We start from the raw sequence: 24,831 nt of genomic DNA on the forward strand, positions 1-24,831 counted from the left end.
CACAGTGCAGGCTTACAACAGTTCTTTTTGTATATTCCCTTTAGGGCAACATTTTATTTTTTTCTTGATGATTACAGTGGTTGGAAACAGGGGTTACATCAATAATGTTAAATTTGTCAAATATTAATTGACTAGGGTTCTGAATAATTTGAGTCCTGTCAAATAAATTATAGGAAAAAAATATCTGAGTATTTTGTAAGTATGGTAATTTGGCTGCTCCAGTTTTCTATTGCTACAAAATAAATTATCTGCAAATTTAGCAGCTTAAAATAACAGCCATAGTAATGTAAACCACGGTACAGTGGATCAGGAATTTGGGAAGACTCAGCTGGCTGATTCTTCTGCCCCGTGTGGTGTTGACTGGGGTCACTAGGTGGTAATCACCTGGCAGATGGGTTGGTCTAAATGGCCTCACTCACATGTCCGGCACCCTGGCAGGAGTCTTAGTCCATTGGAGCTGCTAAAACAAAAGTATCATAGACTGAGTGGCTTAAACAGAAAACATTTACCTCTCACAGTTCTGAATGCTGGGAAGTCCTAGATCAAGGCAGATTCTGTGTCTGGTGAAGCCTGCTTCCTGATCCACAGATTGCCATCCTCTCACTGTGTCCTCACATGATGGAAAGGACAAGGGAGCTCTCTGGGTCTCTTTGATAAGGGCACTAATCCCATCCATGAGGGCTCAGCCCTCATGAACTAATCATCTCTCAAAGGCCCTACTTCTAAATACCTTGGGGATTAGGTTTCAACACATAAATTACGGTGAGGACACAGATATTTTGTTTATAACAGCAAGGGTGGACAGACATCTGGGCCCAGCGGGGACTGTTCCCTGGAGTGCCTATATGTGGCCAGCCCAGCATGATGATCTCAGAGTAGAGTCTCACAAGAGAGAAAGTAGAAGCTGCAGTCTCTTAACTACCTGCTCTGGAAACTGACATCGTCCCTTCCATTGTATGCTATTAGTCACAGCAGTGACAGAGCCCACCCAGATTCAAGGGGCTGGGACATAAACCCCACTTCTCAATGGGAAGTGAGTCAAAGACTTTGTAGTGATCTTTAATGGGCAAAGGGACCCATTGTGAGAAAATAATACAGTTTTGTATCTCTCGGTAATGAACTCATCCATCAAAAAGCAGTTATTATCAAAACATTAATTTAACATACAAAAGAGCACCAGCTATACATCTTACAGTCATCCTGTGCCTTCTACTCCCTTACTCCTCACATCAATTGCTGGCAATACTCCCACCAAAATATCTTGTCAAATGGTCATCTCCTTTCTGCTTCCACTGCCTAGAGATAGTGCCTTATAGTAGCTAACCTTTGTTGTATGCCAGGCATTGTGCTAACTACTTTACAGGAACCATCTCATTTGATTTCCTAATGTACCACTATTAGGTAGAGATTGTCATAATCTCTACTTAATAGATGAAGAAAATGGGCCTCTGTGTATTAAGTGACACATATTATCTCTCAGGCATTTCGTGGACAAACCCAAATGGAAACCCAAGCACCTGAGTCCATCTAACCAGAGTCAGGTTTCCTCACTCCTAACCAGAAAGTACATGCTGATGTGGGCAGAATGCCTTGACCCAGAGGTGTAGCTTTACCTGCAGGCTTTGAGGGGACACCTTCTTGCTGAGCTGCTATACATGTCTCTGGTATGCTAACAGGGTCATCACATCTCTCTGTGCATCAGAACCTCATGCTGAGATACCAGTTACTTTTAATCCATCCAAATGTCATTCTACATTTAGAAACAAAAGTTATGTATACTGCTTGAGCAAGACAATAGTCCTTTGCTTAAAAAGAAACAAAATGTGGACAACACAGGAGATATGTATAGAAAGGACCAGCTGATCATTAGTTGACATACTAGAACTGCCCTGGTTTAATTGGCAATAGATAACAGCTCCAAGAGCACAGTTAAAAATAAAGTTCCAAATATTTCAAAATGTAAATGGCACGAAGATAATTAAGATAGTGCAGAATGGCAGCCTCTGGAGGAAATTATGGCCGTGTTGTGACTTAACTGGTTTCAGAGAAACTTACTAACTACCGCCTTGGTGTCATAAAAATATTCTGTGTTTTCTTTGCTTTGGAAGGAGAGAGAGGCATGGCTTCTCCCAGCCCCAAAGGAGGGAAAAGGTTCTCCTGACACCTGGGGAGCTTGACTGGTGACAGACTTGCCCAGCAGGTGGGAGGCAAACTGGCCAAGCAGGGATGCGCTTGGCTGCTCAGTGGACGCAGATGGACCACACACACCCTCTTGCCATCTGGGGTCTGGGGTCCGAGGAAGAGCCACCATCCGCTTGCAGGTCTGTTCCAAGTCCCAGGGCTGAGGACTCTGGCCTTCCACTGTCACTTTCTCACTTTGTAATGTGTCTAAACTAGACTCCTAAAGGCAGTTGCTGTGAGCAAGACCCTTTATAGTGGAAATGCAAAATATTAGAGGAATTTTCTGAAAAGCTGCTTTTCTTTTTTGTGACCCTGGGGAATCCAGTCATGTACATTTAGAACAATGGAACAGGGGAATCGATCGAGGGGAGGGATGGTTATATTATAAGAAGACATGTATTTTTTTTCTACTTATGGTCATTGATATACCCATTGTTTGTGTAGGTTTATCTGGCCTTCTATCAGTTAATTTATTTTCGCAAAAAACTTTGAATTAGAAAAATATGAGCCCAGGAAACCAATATTTATGTCCCTCTGCCAGCCTTCCTCTCATTCTACCCAAGAACCTGGGTATGGCTATAATCAGTGCATACATTTTATCCAAATGTTTCCCACACAGTTTTATCTGAGCTTTTCCAGGAATTAGAAGAATGTATGTATTTCTTTATAAAAGCAATATAGTGCTTCAATATATTGGGGTACATTTATAGTAGTTAATGATTTATCAACAGGTACTTTGATTGATTAATAAGAACTTCTGTAGTTGATCAGCACAAAGTCATTAGTATTCTTTGTGTGTTGGGGGGGTTAAAAAACACATAACATGAAATCCACCCTCTTAACAAATGTTTAAGTATACGATACAGTATTGTTAACTGCATGCACATTACTACTCTTAACGATGGTTCTGAGGTTTTGAGCCAATCTATATTGGCCTTTGAGTTTTCAAAGGAGCCTCTAATTTTACTTATTAAAGTGACTTTTTAGTGTATTTTTTTATTAGTCTCTGCTTTACAACAAAGTGAATCAGTCATACATATACATCTGTTCCCACATTCCCTCCCTCCTGTGTCTCCCTCCCTCCCACCCTCCCCATCCCACCCCTCCAGGCGGCCACAAAGCACCGAGCTGATCCCCCCGCGCCACGCGGCCACCCCCCACCATCCATCCACCCCACGCCCGGCAGTGTATACACGTCCATGCCTCTCCCCCGCCCCGTCACAGAGGCCCCCATATCCCCAAGCCCACCCCCAGTAGGTCTGTGTCTCTATTCCTGTTTTACCCCTAAGTTCTTCATGACATTTTTTTTCTTAAATTCCATATATATGTGTTAGCATACGGTATTTGTCTTTCTCTTTCTGACTTACTTCACTCTGTATGACAGACTCTAGGTCTATCCACCTCATTACAAATAACTCAGTTTCGTTTCTTTTTATGGCTGAGTAATATTCCATTGTATATATGTGCCACATCTTCTTTATCCATTCATCTGATGATGGACACTTGGGTTGTTTCCATCTCCGGGCTATTGTGAATAGAGCTGCAATGAACATTTTGGTACATGTCTCTTTTTGAATTATGATTTTCTCAGGGTATATGCCTAGTAGTGGGATTGCTGGGTCATATGGTAGTTCTATTTTTAGTTTTTTAAGGAACCTCCATACTGTTCTCCATAGCGGCTGTACCAATTCACATTCCCACCAGCAGTGCAAGTGATCCCTTTTCTCCACACCCTCTCCAGCATTTATTGTTTCTAGATTTCTTGATGATGGCCATTCTGACTGGTGTGAGATGATATCTCATTGTAGTTTTGATTTGCATTTCTCTAATGATTAATGATGTTGAGCATTCTTTCATGTGTTTGTTGGCAGTCTGTATATCTTCTTTGGAGAAATGCCTATTTAAGTCTTCTGCCCATTTTTGGATTGGGTTGTTTGTTTTTTTGCTATTGAGCTGCATGAGCTGCTTATAAATTTTGGAGATTAATCCTTTGTCAGTTGCTTCATTTGCAAATATTTTCTCCCATTCTGAGGGTTGCCTTTTGGTCTTCTTTATGGTTTCCTTTGCTGTGCAAAAGCTTTTAACTTTCATTAGGTCCCATGTGTTTATTTTTGTCTTTATTTCCATTTCTCTAGGAGGTGGGTCCAAAAGGATCTTGCTGTGATTTATGTCATAGAGTGTTCTGCCTAAGTTTTCCTCTAAGAGTTTGATAGTGTCTAGCCTTACATTAAGGTCTTTAATCCATTTTGAGCTTATTTTTGTGTATGGTGTTAGGGAATGATCTAATCTCATACTTTTACATGTCCCTGTCCAGTTTTCCCAGCACCACTTATTGAAGAGGCTGTCCTTTCTCCACTGTACATTCCTGCCTCCTTTATCAAAGATAAGGTGACCATATGTGCGTGGATTTATCTCTGAGCTTTCTATCCTGTTCCATTGATCTATCTTTGTTTTTGTGCCAGTACCACACTGTCTTGATTACTGTAGCTTTGTAGTATAGTCTGAAGTCAGGGAGCCTGATTCCTCCAGCTCCGTTCTTCGTTCTCAAGATTGCTTTGGCTATTCGGGGTCCTTTGTTTTTCCAAACAAATTTTGAAATTTTTTGTTCTAGTTCTGTGAAAAATGCCAGTGGTAGTTTGATAGGGATTGCATTGAATCTGTAGATTGCTTTCGGTAGTAGAGTCATTTTCACAATATTGATTCCTCCAATCCAGGAGCATGGTATATCTCTCCATCTATTTGTATCATCTTTAATTTCTTTCATCAGTGTCTTATAATTTTCTGCATACAGGTCTTTTGTCTGCTTAGGTAGGTTTATTCTTAGATATTTTATTCTTTTTGTTGCAGTGGTAAATGGGAGTGTTTTCTTGATTTCACTTTCAGATTTTTCATCATTAGTGTACAGGAATGCCAGAGATTTCTGTGCATTAATTTTGTATCCTGCTACTTTACCAAATTCATTGATGAGCTCTAGTAGTTTTCTGGTAGCATCTTTAGGATTCTCTATGTATAGTATCATGTCATCTGCATACAGTGACAGCTTTACTTCTTCTTTTCCAATTTGGATTCCTTTTATTTCCTTTTCTTCTCTGATTGCTGTGGCTAAAACTTCCAAAACTAGGTTGAATAAGAGTGGTGAGAGTGGGCAGCCTTGTCTTGTTCCTGATCTTAGTGGAAATGGTTTCAGTTTTTCACCATTGAGGACAATGTTGGCTGTGGGTTTGTCATATATGGCCTTTATTATGTTGAGGAAAGTTCCCTCTATGCCTACTTTCTGCAGGGTTTTTATCATAAATGGGTGTTGAATTTTGTCGAAAGCTTTCTCTGCATCTATTGAGATGATCATATGGTTTTTCTCTTTCAACTTGTTAATATGGTGTATCACATTGATTGATTTGCCTATATTGAAGAATCCTTGCATTCCTGGAATAAACCCCACTTGATCATGGTGTATGATCCTTTTAATGTGCTGTTGGATTCTGTTTGCTAGTATTTTGTTGAGGATTTTTGCATCTATGCTCATCAGTGATATTGGCCTGTAGTTTTCTTTCTTTGTGTCATCCTTGCCTGGTTTTGGTATCAAGGTGATGATGGCCTCATAGAATGAGTTTGGGAGTGTTCCTTCCTCTGAAATTGTTTGGAAGAGTTTGAGAAGGATGGGTGTTAGCTCTTCTCTAAATGTTTGATAGAATTCGCCTGTGAAGCCACCTGGTCCTGGGCTTTTGTTTGTTGGAAGATTTTTAATCACAGTTTCAATTTCAGTGCTTGTGATTGGTCTATTCATATTTTCTATTTCTTCCTGAGTCAGTCTTGGCAGGTTGTGCATTTCTAAGAATGTGTCCATTTCTTCCAGGTTGTCCATTTTATTGGCATAGAGTTGCTTGTAGTAATCTCTCATGATCTTTTGTATTTCTGCAGTGTCAGTTGTTACTTCTCCTTTTTCATTTCTAATTCTATTGATTTGAGTCTTCTCCCTTCTTTTCTTGATGAGTCTGGCTACTGGTTTATCAATTTTGTTTATCTTCTCAAAGAACCAGCTTTTAGTTTTATTGGTCTTTGCTATTGTTTCCTTCATTTCTTTTTCATTTATTTCTGATCTGGTCTTTATGATTTCTTTCCTTCTGCTAGCTTTGGGGGTTTTTTGTTCTTCTTTCTTTAATTGCTTTAGCTGCAGGGTCAGGTTGTTTGCTCGAGATGTTTCCTGTTTCTTAAGGTGGGATTGTATTGCTATAAACTTCCCCCTTAGAACTGCTTTTGCTGCGTCCCATAGGTTTTGGGTCATCGTGTCTCCATTGTCATTTGTTTCTAGGTATTTTTTAATTTCCTCTTTGATTTCTTCAGTGATCACTTCATTATTGAGTAGTGTATTGTTTAGCCTCCATGTGTTTGTATTTTTTACTGATCTTTTCCTGTAATTGATGTCTAGTCTCATAGCATTGTGGTCAGAAAAGATACTTGATACAATTTCAATTTTCTTAAATTTACCAAGGCTTGATTTGTGACCCAAGATATGATCTATCCTGGAGAATGTTCCATGAGCACTTGAGAAAAATGTGTATTCTGTTGTTTTTGGATGGAATGTCCTATAAATATCAATTAAGTCCATCTTGTTTAATGTATCATTTAAAGTTTGTGTTTCCTTATTTATTTTCATTTTGGATGATCTGTCCATTGGTGAAAGTGGGGTGTTAAAGTCCCCTACTATGATTGTGTTACTGTCGATTTCCCCTTTTATGGCTGTTAGTATTTGCCTTATGTATTGAGGTGCTCCTATGTTGGGTGCATAAATATTTACAATTGTTATATCGTCTTCTTGGATCGATCCCTTTATCATTATGTAGTGTCCTTCTTTGTCTCTTCTAATAGTCTTTATTTTAAAGTCTATTTTGTCTGATATAAGAATTGCTACTCCAGCTTTCTTTTGATTTCCATTTGCATGGAATATCTTTTTCCATCCCCTTACTTTCAATCTGTATGTGTCTCTAGGTCTGAAGTGGGTCTCTTGTAGACAGCATATATATGGGTCTTGTTTTTGTATCCATTCAGCCAATCTGTGTCTTTTGGTGGGAGCATTTAGTCCATTTACATTTAAGGTAATTATCGATATGTATGTTCCTATTCCCATTTCCTTAATTGCTTTGGGTTCGTTATTGTAGGTGTATTCCTTCTGTTGTGATTCTTGCCTAGAGAAGTTCCTTTAGCATTTGTTGTAAAGCTGGTTTGGTGGTGCCGAACTCTCTCAGCTTTTGCTTATCTGTAAATGTTTTAATTTCTCCATCAAATCTGAACGAGATCCTTGCTGGGTAGAGTAATCTTGGTTGCAGGTTTCTCTCCTTCATCACTTTAATTATGTCCTGCCACTCCCTTCTGGCTTGTAGAGTTTCTGCTGAGAGATCAGCTGTTAACCTGATGGGGATTCCCTTGTGTGTTATTTGTTGTTTTTCCCTTGCTGCTTTTAATATGATTTCTTTGTGTTTAATTTTTGACAGTTTGATTAATATGTATCTTGGCGTATTTCTCCTTGGATTTATTCTGTATGGGACTCTCTGTGCCTCCTGGACTTGATTAACTATTTCCTTTCCCATATTAGGGAAGTTTTCAACTATAATCTCTTCAAATATTTTCTCAGTCCCTTTCTTTTTCTCTTCTTCTTCTGGAACCCCTATAATTCGAATGTTGGTGCGTTTAATGTTGTCCCAGAGGTCTCTGAGACTCTCCTCTGTTCTTTTCATTCTTTTTTCTTTATTTTGCTCTGCATCAGTTATTTCCACTATTTTATCTTCCACCTCACTTATCCGTTCTTCTGCCTCAGTTATTCTGCTATTGATCCCATCTAGAGTATTTTTCATTTCATTTATTGTGGTTTTAATCAATGCTTGATTCATCTTTGGTTCTTCTAGGTCCTTGTTAACTGTTTCTTGCATTTTGTCTATTCTATTTCCAAGATTTTGGATCTTGGAAATAGAATCTTAGATCATCTTTACTATCATTATTCTGAATTCTTTTGCAGGTAGACTGCCTATTACCTCTTCATTTGTTAGGTCTGGTGGGTTTTTATCTTGCTCCTTCTCCTGCTGTGTGTTTTTCTGTCTTCTCCTTTTGCTTATCTTCCTGTGTTTGGGGTCTCCTTTTTGCAGGCTGCAGATTCGTAGTTCCCATTGTTTTTGGTGTCTGTCCCCAGTGGCTAAGGTTGTTTCATTAGGTTGTGTAGGCTTCCTGGTGGGGGGGACTAGTGCCTGTGTTCTGGTGGTTGAGGCTCGATCTTGTCTTTCTGGTGGACAGGCCCACGTCTGGTGGTGTGTTTTGGGGTGCCTGTGGCCTTATTATGTTTTTAGGCAGCCTCTCTGCTAATGGGTGGGGTTGTGTTCCTGTCTTGCTAGTTGCTTGGCATAGGGTGACCAGCACTGTAGCTTGCTGGTCGTTGACTGAAGCTGGGTGCTGGTGTTGAGATGGAGATCTCTGGAAGATTTTCGCCGCTTGATATTATGTGGAGCTGGGAGGTCTCTTGTGGACCCATGTGCTGAAGTTGGCTCTCCAACTTCAGAGGCACGGCACTGACTCCTGGCTGCAGCACCAAGAGCCTTTCATATACACGGCTCAGAATAAAAGGGAGAAAAAGTAGAAAGAAACAATTAGTAGAAGAAAGAAAGAGAGAGAGAAAGAAAGGAAGAAGGAAAGAAAGGAAGGAAGGAAGGAAGAAAGAAAGAAAGAAAGAAAGAAAGAAAGAAAGAAAGAAAGGAGGGAGGAAGGACGGAAAGAAAGAAAGAAAGAAAGGAGGGAGGGAGGAAGGAAAGAAAAAGAAAGAGTGAAAGGAAGAAGGGAGGGAGGGAGGAAGGAAAGAAAGAAGGAAAGAAAGGGGCGGAGGGAGGGAGGAAGGGAAGATAGGAAAAAAAGAAGATAAAGTAAAATAGAATAAAGTATAAAATATAGTAGCGTTATTAAAAATAAAAAAGTAATTATTGATAAAAAAAATGGACAGATAGAACCCTGGGACCTATGGTGGAAGCAAAGCTATACAGAGAAAATCTCACACAGAAGCATACACATACACATTCACAAAAAGAGAACGGGGGAAAAAATCGAAAATCTTGCTCTCCAAGTCCACCTCCTCAATTTGGGATAATTCGCTGTAAAAAGAGGAAAAGGGGAAAAAGTCTGAAATCTTGTCCTCAAAGTCCACTTCCTCAATTTGGGATGATTCGCTGTCCATTCATGCACTCCACAGACGCAGGGCACATCAAGTGGACCGTGGAGCTTTAATCCTCTGCCTCCGAGGCTGCACAGAGAGATTTCCCTGTCTCTGCTCTCACAGCTCCCGGGTCTCAGCCTTGGACCTGGCCCCGCCTTTGCGCGTTGGTCGCCGGAGGGCGTCCGTTCTTCGCTCAGACAGGACGGGTTTAAAGGAGCCGCTGATTCGGGGGCTATGGCTCACTCAGGCCGAGGGGAGGGAGGGGCGCGCAGTGTGGGGCGGGCCTGCGGCGGCAGAGGCTGGCGTGACGTTGCACCAGCCCGAGGCGCTCCGTGCGCTTTCCCGGGGAAGGCGTCCCTGGTTCCTGGGACCCCGGCATTGGCGGGCTGCACACGCTCCCCGGAATGGGGGGTGGACAGTGACCTGCGCTCGCACACAGGCCCCGCGACGGCGGCGGCAGCAGCAGCCCCAGCGTCCCACGCCTGTCTCCGGGGTCCGCGCCTTCAGCCGCGGCTCACGCCCGTCTCTGGAGCTTCTTTAAGCAGCGCTCTTAATGCCCTCTCCTCGCGCACCAGGAAACAAAAGGGAAGAAAAAGTCTCTTGCCTCTTGGCAGCTCCAGACTGTTTCTCCGAACTCCCTCCGGGCTAGTCGCGGCGCACCAACCCCTTCAGGCTCTCTTCCTGCCGCCAGCCCCAGTCCTCTCCCTGCGCTCCAACCGAAACCCGATACCCGAGCCTCAGCTCCCAGCCCCGCCCGCCCCGGCGGCCGAGCAGACAAGCCTCTCGGGCTGGTGTGTGCCTGAGGGCACCGATCCTCTGTGCGGGAATCTCTCCGCCTTGCCCTCCGCACCCCTGTTGCTGTGCTCTCCTCGGCTATTCCGAAGCTTTCCCCCTCCGCCACCCGCAGTCTCCGCCCGCGAAGGGGCTTCTAGTGTGTGGAAACCTATCCTCCTTCACGGCTCCCTCCCACTGGTGCAGGTCCCGTCCCTATCCTTTTGTCTCTGTTTATTCTTTTTTCTTTTGCCCTACCCAGGTATGTGGGGAGTTTCTTGCCTTTTGGGGGGTCTGAGGTCTTCTGTCAGCGTTCAGTAGTTGTTCTGTAGGAGTTGCTCCACGTGTAGATGAATTTCTGATGTATCTGTGGGGAGGAAGGTGATCTCCGCATCTTACTCTTCCGCCATCTTCCTCTGGATCTCTCTTTAGTGTATTTTTAAAAAATTAAACCAGATAGCTTAAAGTAGCATATTCCGACTGGTGATTTAAATTAAAAGAAAAATAAATACATATATCTACATCTAAAAATGTATCACCTTAAATTTGTTTGTATAACAAAGCAAATGAATTGAGATAAAGAATGGAAATTCGGGCCAACCAATTTGAGTAAAATGTGGCCATTTGATTACATGTTTAATATACAGGATCATCAGTAGGATGGCCATTTTCCAAGGCTAGGCAGGCAACTGCTTGGGAGAGGGTCACCCTCTTCATGGTTGGAGTCAAAAAAGAAGAGCTGAGTTTGCAGACCCCAGAAGCTAAAAGGTGAGCTCTGTGGTGGGAGAGGAACGGGGAACCAAAAGATTGAAATCACCAAAGAGAAATTCCTTGACTTTAGGATACGAATCGAACAGCTTTTTGCCTTACTTATTGAAAGGAATGTCGGTAGAGAAGGGGCTGTTTTAATTTAAAGAAGAGAACCTTCTCAGAGAGATTTTAGACCCCATCATTTCCAACTGTGACAGTTTGCTGAGTCCTTCTGATCCAACCCAAAGCTCATCCTTTTTGCCCAGAGCGCTACTGCCTACAGACTTCTGGTAGAGCGAATGTTATTACTACCGAAACTCAACCCATTCGTGTTGGATAAATATACTGTGATAGACCAGTACTCTTTGTATAATGATTTATGCAAATACTTGTCTAAAATACACAGTTAAGTAGCCCATAGTTATCAGTTCCTTTAACTGCATTTGTTGGATAACTCCATAGGACCAATTCTTTTTCCTGTACAAAGATTCCTTGTTCTTCTAGCAGAATACACCCATCTAGAGAAACTTGCTCATTCATCATAATTAATCTTCATCAAAAAGCCTTTTGGAAAGTCTAACAGTAAAGGGGATTATTTTTTATAAATACACAACATAGATATAAAGATATAAAAGAAACAGCACAGCTCTCAGGCCACCTTTTAAAACCTTAAAGGAGAAAACATCTTTAATATCAAAATACTACAACCAAACAAGGTGCATCCTCTGTCCATATTGCCAGATAACTAGGTCATTTAGATCCAGAGAAATTACTACTTTTGTTATAAAATCCTGATGTAACATACACAGATAGATCTGCATTAAGGGAAAAATCAGCAAATTTGTTGTTAGAGTTTTTTATGAGTCCTTGTTCACAGTTAAGTTTTTCATGTGACTTGTGTCCATGAGAAAAATATGGGACCGAGTACAGGGGATAGGGGTGGGATAGCGGGACCTCCCTGACACTCCAGTGCTGCCCTGGATGCTTTTAGTCTCGTTCATTACATAGGGAGGAGATCAAAGACCCAGTTATGAGGTCTGGCTGAGAAAGCCAGTTGATAGTATAAAAGCTGATGTTCACAAAGCCTGATGTTCTTTAAAAAGATGACTCTGCTTCCCAGACAGCACCTTCTTATAAAAATTCATCTATCTTAAAAGGTTTCTCACTTGCCTAATTCATAACTACTTATAACCCTGAAAATTTTTGATGGTGGCCCTTGGTTGAGCGTGGTAGGATATGTAATAAAAATAAAATTTGGTTTCCTCACACTAATACTAAAAAGCTGCTGCTATAAACAGCATGTTACATTAATAATATATTACATTTAGAAAGCAGATTATCTGTTGGTATATGATATCTGTATGGTATATTTTCAGTTGCATGCTTAAAATATTCATGCTCAGAGGAAAAATAAACACAGGGCATATACCAAACTGTTTATAGTGTTATTCTGGGGAGTGGGATTTGGGTGTATTTCTCTCCTTCATTTTTCTTTTCTGTATTTTCTAAGTGTCTGATAATAAACATGTATTATTTTGAAAAGGGACAGCGTTTTAAGATTGGCTCTCAAGAGCTTTAACAATTGAAAAATGTGAGGGCTATCGCGTCTCCATGTTAAAAGTCTAGGCTGCCCCATCTAATATGGTAGCCACTGGTCCCAAGGGGATATTTTTAATTATATTTAGATTAGTTAAAGGCAAATTACTTTATTAACCATTTAATTCTTCCATCACATTAGCCACATCTCAAGTTCCAATAGCCACATTTTCATCATCACAGAAAGTTCTAGTTGTCAGTCCTGGTGGAGACAAGTTACCAAACTATGTCCTGGATGCTAAGAACAAAATTGGGCCAGTTTGCAAAGGAATGGGCATATTGCCTCTTATGCCACTCACCGTAGATGCCGGGAGACTCCTCATCCCAGGTCCCTTGTATACACTTCTCTAATCTTTGGCCCAGTAAGCTCAGAGATTTTTCCAACAACCATCCAGCTGCTTAGTGGCAGGGTTGGGAACCCAGGGCAACTCACTCCTAATTCACAGCTCTTGCCTCCATATCACTATTAGCATCTTCTCCAGAAAACTAAAGCTTCCCAAGCAGTATTTTAGTTCAGTTCAGTTCAATATAATTTCATAGACATTCTTTTTTAAAAGGGCTTCAAATGCTTGGCTTTTTTTAAATTTATTTATTTATTTATTTATTTATTTATTTATTTTTTATGGCTGTGTTGGGTCTTCATTTCTGTGTGAGGGCTTTCTCTAGTTGTGGCAGGTGGGGGCCACTCTTCATCGCGGTGCGTGGGCCCCTCACTATCGCGGCCTCTCTTGTTGCGGAGCACAGGCTCCAGACACGCAGACTCAGTAGTTGTGGCTCACGGGCCTAGTTGCTCCACGGCATGTGGGATCTTCCCAGACCAGGGCTCAAACCCATGTCCCCTGCATTAGCAGGCAGATTCTCAACCACTGCACCACCAGGGAAGTCTTCATAGACATTTCTTGAAAGCTTACAATGCAATAGGCACCATAATAAGCCTTGAATATGCAAAACCAAGTAAGAGAAGTTTCTCTATTCCCAGAGCGTGTCAAAGTGTTAAAAACAGAAGGGCATGCTAGGTAGAGTGACAGCACCAAGCAGGGACAGGTCTGTCCTTCTTGCGAAATCCAGAAATGCTTCATACCCGCAGATATGCTTAAGTTGGGTCTTGACGATAGCACATCCCCCAAACTCTCACATTTACACGTCTTCAATATTCTCAGTTTTCTCCATACTCCAGAAGAAAAGAGGTTAACTCCACTTTTGAACCAGACCTGATTTTTCTTTAACTTCACTTGAAAGAGTTAAGTATATTCAACTCTCTTAATTTGAACTTATTTTCTCATTTTCAGGCCTGGTTCTATATATGTAAAATAATTTTAAGTCTTCAAATGAACTAAAATAAAATACTCATATAAGACTGAGTCATCAAATCCATTTTGAACTATATAAAGGCAAATACAAAATTTGAATGAATGGTCATTTTTCAGCCGGTCATGTGGGAAATGTTTAAATGCAGGTTAGAAGCTGGGGTTCCCAGTTCTCAAATAAATCATGTTCCTGTGTTTTAACAGATGCAATGCTCTTGGTGGCAGAGCGACTGGAAGGACCATTCAACATTGAGTCAGTCATGGACCCAATAGATGTCAAGATCTCTGAAGCCATCATGAACATGCAAGAGAACAGCATGCAGGTGTCTGCAAAGGTATTTGCCTTAGTCATTTGTCTGCTAATAAAGAAAGTGCAGTAATCTGAAACTGAACTAACTGGATATGTTGGCCAGGATTATAAATTCTAATACCTTGTCCATGAGCTTTTCCTGTCCCGTGACAAATTTGCTACTTCATTATAACTGTCTAACAAAATGGCATTGAGAAAGGAAGCAAGCTTTTAGTTTGCAGTTAATCATGAAGAAATTATTGGCTGCTAAAAAGTTTTGGAGAGCCCCAAGTATATTGACTAATCCCTCACATTTGTGAGCAATTTGGGGGGAATTTTCTTTTTAATGGTTGAAATTTCTGCACACCCTCACCCTGTTCTCTCTCTCTAGGAACTTCTAATTATGTCTTCAGCTGCACAAACCAGGCAAATGCTCTCTATGTTTGTTTGCTTGTAAATTTTTTTTTTTTTTTTTTTTTTTTTTCCTGTACGCGGGCCTCTCACTGCTGTGGCCTCTCCCATTGCGGAGCACAGGTTCCGGACGCGCAGGCTCAGCGGCCATGGCTCACAGGCCCAGCCGCTCTGCGGCATATGGGACCCTCCCGGACCGGGGCACGAACCCGTGTCCCCTGCATCGGCAGGCAGACTCCCAACCACTGCGCCACCAGGGAAGCCCTGCTTGTAAATTTTTAAACATTCCATCTGACTTCCTTTTTTAAGACTATAATGTAACCCTCATTAATGAATCTTCAGAGGAAAACACCCCTTTGTATGAAGTCAAACACACATTTTTTAAAAATAGTATATTTTTATAAATCAAAAGAGACGGAGATTCTGGGTTTGCAGCTGCAGAACACAAATATCAGGAGTACAATTTTTTTTAATTTTTAAAAAATTTTTATTGGAGTCTAGTTGCTTTATGATGTTATATTAGTTTCAGGTGTACAGCAAAATGAATCAGTTATACATATATACACTCTTTTTAAAATTATTTTCCCATATAAGCCATTACCAAGTACTGAGTAGAGTTCCCTATGCTATACAGTAGGTTCTTATTAGTTACCTATTTTATACATAGTAGTGTGTATATGTCCATCCCAATCTTCCAATTTATCCCTCTCACCCTTACCCCCTGGTAACCATAAGTTTGTTTTCTACATCTGTAACTCTGTTTCTGTTTTGTAGGTAAGTTCATTTGTACCCTTTTTTTAGATTCCACATATAAGTGATATCATATGATATCTGTCTTTCTCTGTCCGACGACTTCACTCAGCATGACAATCTCTACATCCACCCATGTTGCTGCAAATGGCATTATTTAATTCTTTTTGATGGTTGAGTAATATTCCATTGTATATACGTACCACATCTTCTTCATCCATTCCTCTGTTGATGGACATTTAGGTTACTTCCATGTCCTCAGAATGGGAGAGAATATTTGCAAACAATGTGTCCGACAAGGGATTAATCTCCAAAATATACAAACTGCTCAGGCAGCTCAATATCAAAAAACAAACCAACCAAAAAATAGGTGGAAGATCTAAATAGACATTTCTCCAAAGAAGACATACAGATGGCTAAAAAGCACATGAAAAGATGCTCAACATCACTAATTATTAGAGAAATGCAAATCAAAACTACAATGAGGTATCACCTCACACTGGTCAGAATGGCCATCATCAAAAACTCTACAAACAATAAATGCTGGAGAGGGTGTGGAGAAAAGGGAACCCACCTACACTGTTGGTGGGGATATAACCTGGTATAGCCACTATGGAGAACAGTATGCATGTGCCTTAAAGAACTAAAAATAGAGTTACCATATGATCCAGCAATTCCATTCCTGGGCATATATCTGGAGAAAACCATAATTCAAAAAGACACATGCACCCCAATGTTCATTGCAGCTCTATTCACAGCAGCCAGGACATGGACGTGCACAATTTTTATTTGTCCCCACCCAGCTGAGAATAAATAGGACCTTCCTTAAGCAAAATTTAGAAGTTTGCAGTGAGTCTCTGATCTTTTCCTTCATCACCCCTTTTATCCACACTGATGACTACACAGTGCCCTTCTGTTCTTTTCACCAGTCTCCCTGTCCTGAAACACTAAGCAAATCTGCATCAGTCCTTTCAACCTGATGACGGAGTGACTGCATTTTAATTGAAAGTCATTCAAAAATATGTCAGGCAAAGAGTTACATGTTTAGCTTTCTTCAATTTTTAAAATCCTTTGTGGAAAAGATTTCAAATATAATCAAAGAGAAGGAGACAGGTGGTAGGGAAAAATTGCAGAGCAGAAAGAAATCCATGGAATCTGACCAGGTCTCCTTGGCTGAGTATGAATCAAACTAGCTTTGGACTGAAAGTAGGGTAAGAAAGAGTCTGGCCTGGGCCCCTTTCTCTCTCTCCTTGGGAGACAGATGGGCTGAGAGTTTCATAGGCCTAGTTTCGGGTTTTAGTGAGCCTGGGTTAGCCTGTGTAAAGAAGGATGCTCCAAGGTGCCATCACCTATTGGGGAAATAGCACATTTGGGAGTTGCATGAAAAGCCATTTTCTTTCTTTCCCGTGAAAGAAAAGCAATTATCTATCCCTCTCAAATCTATTGCCTAGAAACCAGTTAATGTTGTGAGAGGCCAAATATCCCAGCAGTGCTTGAGTAACCAGGCTCGATGGTAACTGATGTTCAAAACAGCCCTAGAGAAGAGGGCATGAAAACACAACAGTGTCTGTGGTTTGAGGACATCACACACTCCTTAGAAGCAGAGCTTTCCATTGGTATGTGTGCACACGTTTTCAAGTCAACTTTTGCTATTAAAAATTCTCTAAGAGATCAGGTGGACTCTCTTTCATACCAGAATGCAGATGAGACATTTTTATGGAAGTTGTCCAACCACATTATAATATTATGGCTGTTAATAAGGCATGCACTTTGAAAAAGACACCTTTCATTGTAAGAAATATCTAAATCAAGAATAGAAATAATGGGAAATTCCCTGGCAGACCAGTGGTTAGGACTTGATGCTTTCACTGCCATGGCCCAGGTTCAATCCCCGGTCAGGGAACTGAGATCCCACAAACCATGAAGCGTGGAAGAAAGAAAGAAAGAAAGAAAGAAAGAACAGAAATAATGTAGGGCATGTAAGAGTACACTCATGAGAGGGTACAGTCTGGAGGATCATAAAACAGTAGTACCAAAAATCTCAACTAAGCTAGAAACCAAAAAAAAAAAAAAAGAAATGTATTTGGTAGTCTTGACCTAGAGAGAAGGAGATGGAGTGAGTTTAGGGAGGGGAGAGAGGAGGGCAGCTAAGCTCTGTAGGAAAGAGGGATGGGAGACAGGGTCTCATCTAGGGGACAGTATGGAGAAAGGACCAAAGCCAGCCTTTAGTATGGTGGAGAGGTTGTTAATTAGGGGGTTGAAATTTGGATAACTTTAGCAGGAAACACCAACAGGATCTGCTGATGGAATGGACATGTTCTGAAAGAGGTTTTATTTCTTCAAGGGAATGGAATTTGGAGACATGTAGTTTCATTTTCCACATAAGCCACATCCATGAAATTATGCATGAACTAAAGTCTAAAATCTACATTCTAGCTAAGAACTGGATGGTTGAATTTTTTGGTTGAATTTTTCCTTTTGCCAAGGAACCCTCAGTCATTGTTGATAAACAGTCTTATCAAATTTGAAATTCTGGATTTCCAGTCTTTGCCTGGAGCATTTGCATAACCAGCGACTTTGTTAATTTCTGATAGCAGAGCTTCCGGTGAGGCCAGAAGCTATTCCCTAATTGGGGGGCCAGACACCCTGAGGGTTGTAAAGCTCACAAATTAAAATGACTTTTTACTCCAGGATACGATGGGCAACTTCTCCTTGGAAAATCATTTACCTTATTACAGCAGTTCCTGATGGAAGTCATTCCCAGAGGCTCATTGAGAAAAGCAGCAATGTTTATAACTACAAGCTCATATGGGTTAAACGCTTACTGCCAGGACTGTACTGTGCTTTACATGGTTTATATTACATAATATTTATAACAGTGCTTGTGATGAGATGGATCTTCCCCCCTTATCTTCCAAATATGGAAACTAAGCCTTAGAAAAGTGAAGGAGCTTACAAAGGGCTCATAGTGTTTGAAGGAGTACACAGAGGAGTGTCTGATTCCAGATCCCACGTTGCTCATCTCTGTATCTTAATGATGCAGGTGCCTACAGAGCCAATCCCACACAAGGGTGGGATTTAGTAAACATTTGCTGAATAGATCAAGTATTAAGAGAATAGGGAGGGCGGGAGGGAGAGGCAAGAGGGAGGAGATATGCAGATATATGTATATGTATGGCTGATTCACTTTGTTATGCAGCAGAAACTAACACACCATTGTAAAGCAATTATACTCCAATAAAGATGTTAAAAAAGAAAAAGAAAAAGAAAAAAAAAAAACAGAAAAAAAGAGAGAGAGAAAGTTCAATAGCCTTCAGTAAAAACCTGCCTGAGACGGTAAGGAAACAGAGGCGGCAAAGCCAGGAGAATTCAAGTCTTTCTCTCTGATTCCCTTTACAACTATACCCAGTACTTCCCACCACGCTAAATGCTAATGAAATATTTCTCTTATTAGCCTCATCATTCATTGCTTCCAACCTTTCCTAGAGCTTTAATAGTACAAAATATCAAAGTCTACTTTTTTCTCCCTTCTTCTATCTGAAGGCAGAGGGGAACACATCAGTTTCAGATATGAAATTCCTCTCCTCTAATGCAGTAGTCCTCATCATATCTATAGGAGGGGACAGCTCATTGCTTTTATTGAGGTATAGTTGATGTACAATATTATGTAAGTTTCAGGTGTAGGAACAGCTAGTTTTTTGTACCTAATCAGTGAGATCCTGAATTAGAGAGATTACAGATTAATGAAGAGATCTATTCTCATCATGTGTGTTCAGGCTCAAATTTTAGATGTTTTTATCGGTAGAGTCACATCCTTTTTCCTTTCCCATTTAGCCCACAGCTAAGCTGTTTGAGGGTAAGGCACATGGATATTCCTTTCAAAAAATACATTGGCTATTCCAAGTTGTATAATCAAGTTATAATATTTTGGTAATAACATTATGGCATTTATTTCAAACTCTTGATTTGTGTGTCCTTTATATAATATTATATTATATATATTATGTAATTTATAACATATATCATTATATTAACATATAATATTATTTATATACATATTTTTAAGACTAGGGACAATAACATATTAAAATTTTTCTTGGTTTCTTTTTGCACAAATAATCACTTAGTAACAATGACAATCATCATGGTTACCATTGGTTGAGTACATACTATATTTCATTCAGTAAATACCCTTCATGTACCAGACACAAGGAATATAGTAGAGGACAAAACAGATTCTCTGCCCAAGCATCAGTCTCTTTTTAGATGCCTGATATATTTATTTCAAATCCTACTGCAATCTTGTAAAGCATTCATTTCCTCATTTTATAAGTAAAGAATGTTAAATTTAGAGAGATTAAGTTGCTTGTCTGCGGTCAGGCAACTAAGAAGTGGCAGAGCTGGGATTGCAGCCCAGAACAGTCTTATCCAAAGAAAAAGATTTTCCCAGCAAGCCACTGTTTCCTCAGTATGTAACTCCCCACCAGATGGACCAGATGGACTGCAGCATTGGAGGAACCAGCCATCTAAGGGAAGACTGTTGCTTGAAGCCTGCTACTGATTATGATACTAATGAGAGTGTTTCTGATCAGTAGGGAAACCTACTGAAGAGAAGAAACACAAGTTGTTAGTTCTTCAAGCCCCAACCAATGCTTATTACGTTTACCAAGTTCACAACCTTCATCAATGACAGGAAAGGGTCCTCATTATCCCACTACTTCTGCTAACCGCCCAAATCAAAGGAGTTCTGAACTTTGCAGGTTTGAGAAAATTCTCCAAAGGAAAGGAGAAATAAACTTGCTGAGTCTCTCTGCCTGTGAATTTCAGATGTGTTGATAATCTCCTTTCTATCCTATCAGGGAAGATGAAACTGATCTCACTATATATAATTTAACTGTATTAGGAATAATTTCAAACCTAATCCAGGAAAAGATTGGTTTGTCAGATATAATCTAAATTAAGAAGGGAGACTTATTAGATTCCAATTGAAACCATCCATTCAATTAATACTTATTACAGACGAGGGTAGAACCAATTACAGAAGAGCAGCATGGCCTTCAGTTACTTAATTTTCTCCAGACAATTCTTTCCGAATCTACAGCTCAGATGAAGATGAAAAAGGCTAAGAGAACAGAAAGGAGAATGTAATAATTTCTGTCTTTAGCTAATGGGTCTTAGTTTCCTCATCTGTAAAGAGAGGGGTTAATGCAAATGTCCCCTTTCCAGCTGTATCAGTTTACAGCTTTATGAACATTATGTCTTCGGTAATGATTAGGTTTCTTTTTCTAGCATTCAGATATTTTTCTTTTCTCTGGAACTTTTTCCTTTCAAAGCATTCAGGTATAAATAATATCCTGGGAGTTCACATGGAAAAAAATATCTCCCTTCAGATATAAAAACATTGATTAGAATTAGTTCAAATAAGTATATTTTTATTCCAATAGCATTTACCATTCCTTTCTTTGAGCCCCTGTGTTATGTGTGCCCTTCTTAAGGCAGTGGGCACATTATTCCTTGTGTTATGGTTATTTGTATACTTACCTTCTCCTTCCCAGAATTATAAGTTATTTTACTCACTATTACATTCTACAGAAAACCATTCTAACATGCCACTTTACACATGGAAGCAACAATACACTTTGTCGAGTTGAATTCAGAACATGAAAGTATAATGCCAGAAAGACTTCAACAATAAGGAATAGAAAATACCTTAAAATATACTTGAAGTTAGTCTTGTATTCTTTAAAATAGCATAAACGTTACAAGATCATATTTTGACGTCAGAGAGCCCTGGGATCTGGTTTTTACTAGTTGTGTGAGTTGGGGCAAATTATTTATCTGTCCAAACTCAATTAACTCACATTAAAAATGAGGAAGCTAGTAGTATCTACTCATAAAGTTGTTTGAGGGTAAAATGATATAATCCATATAAAATGCTTAGCGTGGAATTTGTCAAATCAAAACTACGCATCAAGTTAAGTATTTTCATTGTTATTATGGAAAATGCCTATGCTACGTAAATTCTAAAGAGCTTTGACTCTGTGGTTTTGCCTCATCCATGATGGTCTGTCAGCTTGTCACTAGCATCTAAGATCAGAAGAGCAGATTTGAGAGTCACACACCTGCATTTGAATCCACTCATACATGGCATTATTTTCAATGGCAGAGACTCACCTGGAAGGGGACATATATTTCTGCATGGCCTACGACATGGCACGTGGCACTGAATAAACATCTCATCAACAAGGCCTTTGGAGGAAAATGGGCTTGAGGGCAGAGTGGAGTGGATGGAGGTGATGACAGCAACCCAACTCTTGTCCGTGCCTATCGGTGGCACTGATGCCAGCAGAGCAAAGGGTTTTAGAGGAATGTCAGCGGCCTCAGCCTAACCTCACATTATTCTTACATGAAGGGGATAATTGGCCTATTCCCTTGACAAGTGGTTCCGTCCCTTCTGCCTGATCTCTGAGAAAAAAGCACACGGCCCTTCACTTTATAAAGCTTTGAGTTCGATTTCCTCTTTTGTTTTGAAAAGAGCAAGTTCTCAGTGACTTCTAGATTCAGAATACCTTTTCTGTTTAATCAAATTTCAAAGCTAGTATTCTGCCCGCCAGTTCTCACTTATAATATTCCACCAAGAAGCAGTGACCTTGAAACATCTTTGATTTCTTCATTTCTCTACAGAAAACCAGAATCTGTTTCTTTCCTGTGTGTTAACATCACTGGACCACAAAGCCAGGTTTTTCAGATGCTAGATACAAGGTGGGAAAAAAGACACCTTTTTTTATAAAGCAAAATGAAAGTTTGAAAAAAAATGCTTGATGCATTTATAGGAAGTACATCCAAAGCAAGATAGTTTTAACTTTCTTTCCACGTAAAAGGTTTTTTTTAAAAAAAATGTTTTTTCTCCTTTTGATTATAAAGGGAAACTCCTGATTATCTCTAACCTTTGGGTATTTATCTTAAGATTTTTTTTCACTTTAACTTCAGGGCAAAAATGAGAAGATTACATTTAATGAAGTCTACTCAAGAATAGGTGATTGAAACTCACTTCACTTTTTAACACTCAGTGTGTTCTTAGAAACAGAGCAAGATGCTCTCTTGCTTTCCTGAAAGAAAATCTTCTTCCAACCTCCTCCTGCCTTGACAGAGGAGAAACTGCTTCCCTAGAGCCATGCTTCCCATGGGCAGCAGACTACTGCATTAGAGGAATTTCAGTGACCTCTGACCAGTTTCACAAATACACAGTTATCCCCAGCTCTTAGCACTTTCCTTCTACCCGGGACTCTGCAGTATGGTTTGATCCTGATGGAGTCATTACCCCAGGCAGCCTGTAGTTAAACGTGTGAAGGAGCTACTACCTCTGTGAGTTTATAGCAACTCGTTCTACCAGAAAATTTGGAATTATATATGGCTTTCTGCAGGTCTTTTTCTTTTAACACATTTTACTCCCCTCTTTTATTTTGCCTCCTTATTGTCCCAGAATATATCTTAAATATCAGCCAAATAGTTGAGACGCCCTTTGAAAATCAATCATTTCATTATTAATACATGTAATCTGTTAACTAGACAAAATATTTTTAAAACACGGGGTTCATGGGGGTAGGTGACAAAAAGAGTTCTTGTGTAGAAAACTTGAAACATCCCAGACACAATTTTCTGGGTTGGCTACAGCAGAGGTAGGAGTTTTCATCCCAAATCTCTCTCCAGCCCAGATTACTCTCCTGATTACACCTGTTTATCCAACTGTGTGCTACACACTGCCACCCGCCACCTCAAACACACCTGTCCAAAACCAAGCTCACTGTCCTCCCATTAACCCTTCCTTCCCCAGGTTTCTCCATCCCAGAGAACGCACCCCCCCTCCAGCTCTTTTGTCCTAGCTACACACCCAGCTGACCCCTCAACTCCCCCCATCCCCTTGGCCCTCAGAGTCAAGCCATAATGAAACCCATTAAACGGTCATTCTAAATTTCTTTTGAATCCATCCACAGTGGCTCCCCTAATTTTATCATCTCAGCACATGGATTATAGCCTCCTAATTAATTCCCTGCCTCTGGCTTTCCCATACTCCAATCCACTCCCCACCCTCTAGCCAGAGGGATCACTGAAAATGCAAATGTATTCACATTACTCCCCTGCTTAATATCTTTCCATGGTTCCCCATTGCCATTTGAGTAAAACCCAGACATGTTCCTGCACGATGCAGTCCTTGGCCTGCCCGTCTGGGTCCACCACTCACCACTCTCCCCACCTTAAATTATTCAGGTAACTGTTGAGCACCGATTGTCTGCCGAGACCAGTGCTAGACGCTGTGGACATGGTGGTGAATAAGACCAACAACAGAGCATGAGTCCTAGTAAAAGTTCTAGTCTAGGAGGTGAGAGAACCTCTGTGTGCACCAGATGTACAAATGGCCTGGGCTCTGTTGCTTGGAAGCAGCATCCTTTCTCATCTCTAAGTTTTTGCATGTGCTGTTCCTCATCCTGAAACATTCTTTCTAACCTCCCCATTCCCCCACCCCAAATACACAGCATTCACCAGGCATAGTCCAACTATTTCTTCACTCTCCTGGCAAGATTCAGTGTTATACTGGGAAGTGTTTGCACAACCAGCTCTCTGTGCAGAAAACATGCTAGTTTATAGTGTTTGCCAATTTCTGGGGTGTAAGTTTCAAGCTACCAACATGATGTCAACTGAACACAGTAGCAGACCACAATGTAACATTTCCCCCTTAGGGGTACACTTGGCATACTTGGCACACATAACCACAGGAGCATAAATAATGGTAAAATAATTAGGAAGTAATGAATTTTCAGTATACATTACCTTTGATTTTAGTATAATTTATATCATTTTAAGTGTATACAATGTAACTTTTAAGAATCACTCTGTTTAATGACTGGCTTGCAAAATTCCTGAAAATTTAACACGTGGTCTTGTGAGCCAGTAAAAGCCGGTTCCAGCACATCCCTGCTCTCCTGAGATGCTTTCTCTGACTGTCCAGTCTGGGTTCGCTGCCTCTTGTGGGTGCTCCCATAGCATTTACTACATTCTACTGTAATTGCCTGATTTCTTGTCAGAACCCTCATGAGATCAGGGACATGTCCAGTTGACAAATCCCCAGCACCTAAGTCTGGCCTTAGTGACACTCTACAAAGATTCGTTGAATAGTAGTTTGAACGAATGATACAGAGCCAGGCTGTTGAAATTTACACATTTATGTAAATTCTGCAAAGTGATCTTAAAGAATTGCTTTCAACCTTGTAAACAAAGAGCGTATGAAATAACCATTTAGTGAGGCCAACAGAGTTAGGGTTTTTTTCTCCCCTCACTCAAAATATGTTTTGTTCAGCTCCTTGTCACTCCTTCCTGCTCACCATTTTGGAGGCAATAGCAAGGTGTTCTGCTGTTGAAGGAATGCAGAGCCTTCCAGGAAAAAATAATTCATCTTCTCCAGCAAATGGAAGGAATTTGCTTTTATTGAAGGAACGATTTTAGGAAGTATGCAATCCATCTGACAGGTTTTCTGGAAGCAAGCTGCATAGGCATCAGGAGTAGATGTTTAAAACCTTGAAACTGACACA

General features: G+C 40.5%; 1 protein-coding gene across 1 annotated transcript in view; it reads left to right on the top strand.

Moving 5' to 3' along the window:
- Window positions 1–24,831, top strand: part of GPC6 (glypican 6) — a 1,092,604-nt gene that overhangs the window by 966,528 nt on the left and 101,245 nt on the right. The window contains exon 5 of the mRNA XM_081214889.1: window positions 13,999–14,129. Coding sequence (XP_081071015.1) covers window positions 13,999–14,129 — 131 coding nt within the window. The remainder of the gene's footprint in view (window positions 1–13,998; window positions 14,130–24,831) is intronic.

This window comes from Mesoplodon bidens (assembly GCF_964165515.1).
Source record: "Mesoplodon bidens genome assembly, chromosome: 17".
Lineage (NCBI taxonomy): Eukaryota > Metazoa > Chordata > Mammalia > Artiodactyla > Ziphiidae > Mesoplodon > Mesoplodon bidens.